The sequence below is a fragment of the Gracilinanus agilis genome, chromosome 2 (assembly GCF_016433145.1).
Source record: "Gracilinanus agilis isolate LMUSP501 chromosome 2, AgileGrace, whole genome shotgun sequence".
Taxonomy (NCBI): domain Eukaryota; kingdom Metazoa; phylum Chordata; class Mammalia; order Didelphimorphia; family Didelphidae; genus Gracilinanus; species Gracilinanus agilis.
In genome coordinates this window covers 383,572,780-383,578,779 of record NC_058131.1, presented here as the reverse complement: position 1 = coordinate 383,578,779, position 6,000 = coordinate 383,572,780, and the positions used below count along the sequence as shown (strand labels likewise).

Sequence of the window (6,000 nt, the reverse complement as noted above, 5' to 3'; positions counted from 1 at the left end):
TTAGTCAACATTGACCAAGGGGTCATAAGATAGGTAGGATGGGTATACATCCTGCCCATATTGTGAATGGAGATGATTTATCTTATCCCCCTTATAATCATTCATGAAAAGTCTCCATTATTTTAGCAGTCCCTGGACCTTTGTTTCCAGTGATTGCCTAACTTTGGTTGGTATTGAGCTCCTCCTTGGCCAGTATCCCCGTGACTATGGGCCCAGGAGTGTTGGAGAGGCTGTTCAGACAGCCTGTGACCACCAATGAGAATTTGGGTTTTATATTGCATCATTCAGACTTTCTGGGACTTAAAGGTTACAAAACTTGTATTTGGAACAAGAAGGGGTCTCAGATGGTAAGGAAAGCCTGTGATACTAATTGTTAAAGGGAGCCAGTTAATATTATATATAATATAATAATAAATAGTTATTGGCTCAGAGCTCTGCCTCAGTTGCTTTGTTGCAGATTGGACAGATTTTTGACGTTATACTTGCTTTAATTCCCTGCTGACCAATATTGTTTTCAAACAGGACCTATGACATCACAGGGTGATGTCTTTACTGATGTGTGAGCTGGACTTAAGTGAGGCACAGCTGCACAGAAGCATCAGCCTCACTCTTTCTTCCAGTCATCAAAGTTCAGTGACAGGACAAAAGTCAGGACAACTGGCAATGGCCCGGGATGCAGTGGATGACCTGGGCGTCTTTGATGTCTGACCAAGCTCTGAGCACACCACAAATGGTTCTCATCCTTCCATTCCACCAGGGGAAGTCTTCACTCACTTGGAGTAGACATCTCCCTTAGTTACTGACAGATTTGAAACCTGTCATTTATCCTCAATATCAAATATTTGTGTCATAGCTAACTGGAGTTAGAGGTCAGCAGTTTTTAGAAACAGGATCTTTTTCCGGCATCACAGAATCATAGATTTAGAACTGGAAGGCCACCTAGTCCAATCCCATCATTGTACAGATGAAGAAACAAACTCAATGAATTACCCAAATGTCATAGAGATAATGAAGTGGCCCAGCTCTGGTCTCCAAATGCAGAATTCTTGAAGCAGACTTTGGAAAGTGTTGAGAATTAAACAGTGGAGTTAATAAGAAATAGGAACCATTTGTTTATTTTTTTTAATTGCATGTCTCACCTGGGGAGGGCATGCAGTAGACATATAGTATCAATAAAACTAATAACAAAAAGTTCTTTTGAAAGGTTTTATTGAGGGGGGCCAGCTGAGTGGCTCAGTGGACTGAGAGCCAGAGTAGGAAGGTCTAGGTTCAAATCTGACCTCAGACACTCCCTAGCTGTTTGACCCTGGACAAGTCACTTAACCCCCATTGCCTAGCCTTTACTGCTCTTCCACCTTGGAACCAATACACAGTATTGATTCTAAGATGGAAGGTAAGGGTTTGTTGTTTTGTTTTATTTTTTAAAAAAGGTTTTATTAACCTTTTTTTTATATACCACAAACATCTCTCCCCAATGTAAAAACCTTCAAAATCCACCCTTCTCCCCACAGAGTAAAACCTTAAGAAAAACCAATCACAGGGAATTCTTATCTAATAGTGTGACACCAAGTACCTATATATAGAACTCTGTCTCTCTACCAAGAAAAAAGGGTGTATTTCATCATCTGTTCTATGGAGTCAATATTAATCACTGAAACTAATCTGAATTTAGCTGCCTTTCAGTTTTGTTTTCATTGATTATATTCTTTATGTGTAGAATTCTCCTGGTTCGGCTTTCTTCGCTATGTCGGTTTTTATTAGTCTTCCCCTTTTTCTTGCATAATTGCAGCTAGGTGACTCAGTGGATAGAGCACCAGGCCTGGAGTCAGGAGGACCTGAGTTCAAATCCAGTCTCAGACACTTAGTAGCTGTGAGACCTCAGGCAAGTTCTGTTTGCCTCAGTTTCCTCATCTGTAAAATGAACTGAAGAAGGAAATGCCCAACCACTCCAGTATCTTTGCCAAGAAAACCCCAAATGTATCCACAGAGTCAAACATGACTGAAATGACTAAGCGACAACAAAATTTCTTGCATAGTGAGTGCTCTGGTTTCATTTCTCCTGCTTAAGGCTGACTTCATCTTCCCCTCAAGGTTCTAGGGGTACCTCTGAGGAGTTGAGGTGCCTTTCTCTAATACCATTAGCTTAAGCTCACTGTTAGTTACCAGTAAATAATAATACACTTCAAGAATAAAGTAGCACTAGGTTAGAATTGGAGTATTTATTTCAAAGAAATAGCAAAAGCAGAAGAATAAATACTGCCCACACCCAAACTAATGGGGCACACTTTCCACTGTGCATACCCTTTTGTCCGTTGGGAGAATGGGCTCCAACTATATTCAGTGTCTACATGGCAAGTTCACACCTAAACATGACATTATTGCTCTGATGAGTACCCATCTTGGCTACTGAAGGAAGCTCAAAAGGTCAATCACTTCTTGAACTAAAATGCTAGAATGGCTGCCTATACAATCCAGGCTAGAATCTGCTCCTGGATCTTCTCGCAGCTCACTCTTCTAACATTTCAAAACTCACAAGTTTATAATCGATATCCTCTTTACCTAAAATTTAAAAAAATGCCAAACCAATAATCAAGGCCTGTACTTATGGACCATGTGTCACCCTCTCATGAGAAATATGTGACATTGTCTCTCCTCTGGGGGTACAGTAGATAAAACACTGGACTTGGAGTCAGGAAGATCCAAGTTCAAATCTGACCTCGGACATTTACTAGCTGTGTGACTCTGGTCAAGACTGTCTGCTTCAGTTTCTTCAGCTATAAAATGAGAACTACCTCCTAGGTTGTTGTGAAAATAACATGAGACAATATTTGTGAAACAAATTGATTTTATCAACATCTCAACTAATTTGTTTCTAGTTTTTGTAACCACAAAAATACAGGGAGCATTAAGAAGCCAGTCCAGAGGCCCAAAAAAGCCCCCCAAAATGAAGAAAGACTATAATGAAAAAAAGTCAAAGATGAAGAGCTTATTGATTGAATTACTAACCATTAACTAGAAATATTGGACTAAAGTGATATCCTTGGCACATCCCATTCACACCAAAAACATAAATACACACACACACACACACACACACACGCACGCACGCACGCACGCACGCACGCACTCATTCACTCACTCACTCACCCAACATTAAGGGAAAGGAAAATAAAGCTGGAAAACTCTATTTGTTTAAAGAGTAAGAATATTGAATTTGGAGTCTGAAGACCTAGATTTAAATCTAAATTCTTCTGCTTCCTATGGGTGTGATGTTAGACAAGTCTTTTAACCTCTTTTGGACCACAGTTTCTTTGGTTATAAAATGAAAGAGTTAGGTTAGATGGTCTCAAGTTATAATTTCTATGACCTCATGAAATAAATATCTATTTTTCCCCTCAAACATTTGCCATTTTCCTCTTCTTTCATGTAAGCCAATCTGATGGGTGTGAGGATCTCAAGTCCTCTTAACAACATAATCCATCCTATACATAATCGTTCCAAAAAGTAACCCTCGGGAGACCTGAAAAAACTATGATTTGGGTCTAAGTGGCTGATGGGCATTACAGGTGTTCTTCAACATGGAATTTTCATTATGAAAAAATTCTCCACCCTGACTTGGTTCTTCCAACCTCACTAACTATAGTTGCACGTTATGGGAGCCATCTTTTGGATGTAACCAGAAAATCAATACTTAATAGCTTAATCAATGCTTGGAGTGTGATTCTTAGAATTTAAACAATGTAACTGTGATTTATAGTAAGAATTTAGTCCCAGGTAAAAGTCTGTATATGTAATAGATTAAGAATGTAATCCTAGGATAATGCCTGATTTATAATTTAAAGTATTATTATTAAATTATTTATAATTTTCTATTATATATAACAAATATATAACATTATATGATATAAAATATGTTATAATATAAATACATAATAAAACATTTATATAATTATATATCATTAAATTATATTAAAATATTATTGTTAGAGTAATTTTAAATGTGTTTTATCATATTAATCATAGATAAGTTAATGCTTTGATCACAACTGTGTCAATCCATTCTATAACGTACTCCAAGCAAGATAACTAATGTAGGAAGTGACAAAAAACCTGGAAAATCATCCAGGCTACATAAAGGTCTACAGAGGCCCAGCAGGTCCTCAAGCCTACCAGGTTCAAAGACATAACAGGTCCAGATATGGCCTCAGAGATCTCTTGGAGACTTTTTGCAAGGGGAGTTGGGGACAGACAGGAAACTATAAAAGCATGTGTATTTTTTTTAAACTCTTAACTTCTGTTTATTGGCTCTTAGGTGGAAGAGTGGTAAGGGTAGGCAATGGGGGTCAAGTGACTTGCCCAGGGTCACACAGCTGGGAAGTGTCTGAGGCCAGATTTGAACCTAGGCTCTAGGCCTGACTCTCAATCCACTGAGCTACCCAGCTGCCCCTAAAGCATGAGTATTTTGCAAGACAAGGTCTCAGGTTTTGAATTAGGAGGAAACCTCTGACCCTGTGATTTTTCTGTCACAACAAAGCCAGATCTTTACCCAGAAGGGTTTCTCAGCATCTTATTTTTACATAAAAAATATGAGATGGATGGGATGGGATGGGATGGGATGAGAGCAAGGGTGGAAGGAGAAAGGTCACTTCTTTATGTGAGGTCAATGAAGGAGCAGATAAAAGGGTCAAACCTCTGACACAATGAGGAGGAGAAGAGTATCATGGAAGACTTGAGAGATGAAAAGTTTCAGAATAGTAGCTCAAGGATCCAAGACAACTACAAGAGACTCATGATGAAAAAGGATATCCACTGCCATAGGAAGAGCAGCTAGCCTGAATGCAGATACCATTCTTTACTTTATTTCCTCCATGAATTTTTCTCTCACATAAGCAATATATATATCTTCTTTCACAACATGACAAACAGGGAAATATGTTATATGATAAAATATGTACAAGCTATTTCATATTACCTACCTTCTTGAGGAGGAGAAAAATGAATGAGACATAGATTTTCAGACATAACTAATATGAGAATGTATTTCTCTTAGATAAGCATATTTATTATAATTTATTACATATTTATAACAAATGTATGTACCAGATTATTGTTATGTTATATATTATATATTTTTAAATGGCAAAAAAATAGCCTAGATTAAAAAATAGTCACTGTGGTGAAGGGGATATTAGAGCGGTATAAAATGGTCCTTGCTGCAGAGAGAACCCAATGAACTTGTGTAACATAAATTTTGTGTGGACCCAGTCATCATGCTTTCCACTCTAGCTCTTTTAAGCAGCATATGGATCAGAGTGACAATGACAGATGGTGGGAAAAATCCAAAGTTGGGGCTCAACAAGGTATGATTATCAATAATATAAGGAGGCCAGGGACTTAGGGGTAGAAAATAATGCAGAATTGAACTGGTCCACTAAGAGACTGAGATAGGAAAAGGAGTTTAGCCAGTGAAAAAGTGGTGATCTAGAAAAGAATTGAGAAGTGGAGGAATTAGAGGCCAGAATACGGATAAATAACAGAGGTAGGGTCTGTAGGGCAAAGGGAAATCTGGAATGCTAAAAAATACTGATCATATAAAGGAAGTTTGGAGTTCATGCAGATGAAAGGGAAAAGGACGTACCTACACCAAAGTATTTTTAGCAGCTCTTTTTATAGAGGCAAAGAATTGGAAACTGAGGGGTTATCCATCACTTGGGGAATAGATGAACAAACTGTAGTATACATATATATATATATATATATATCTTTGTAATGAATACTATTGTAATATAAGAAATAGCAAACGGGAGGAGTTCAGAAAAACCTGTAAAGACATATGAATTAATGCAAAGTAAAGTGAGCAGAACCAGGAGAACAATGCATTCAGTAACAGAAATATTATACAATGATCAACTGTGAAGGACTAAACCATTACCAGCAAAGGAAGTCTCCAAGATAACCACAAGGAACTCTTGATGAAATTGCTATCCACAGCCAAAGAAG

At 37.9% G+C, this 6,000-nt stretch overlaps 1 protein-coding gene across 1 annotated transcript in view; it reads left to right on the top strand.

Annotated features, from left to right (window-relative positions):
• The first annotated feature begins 206 nt into the window (after window positions 1-206).
• NIPAL4 (NIPA like domain containing 4) overlaps window positions 207-6,000 on the top strand; it is a 47,082-nt gene continuing 41,288 nt past the window's right edge. Inside the window, exon 1 of the mRNA XM_044659850.1 lies at window positions 207-347. Within this exon, the coding sequence (XP_044515785.1) occupies window positions 207-347 (141 nt within the window). The remainder of the gene's footprint in view (window positions 348-6,000) is intronic.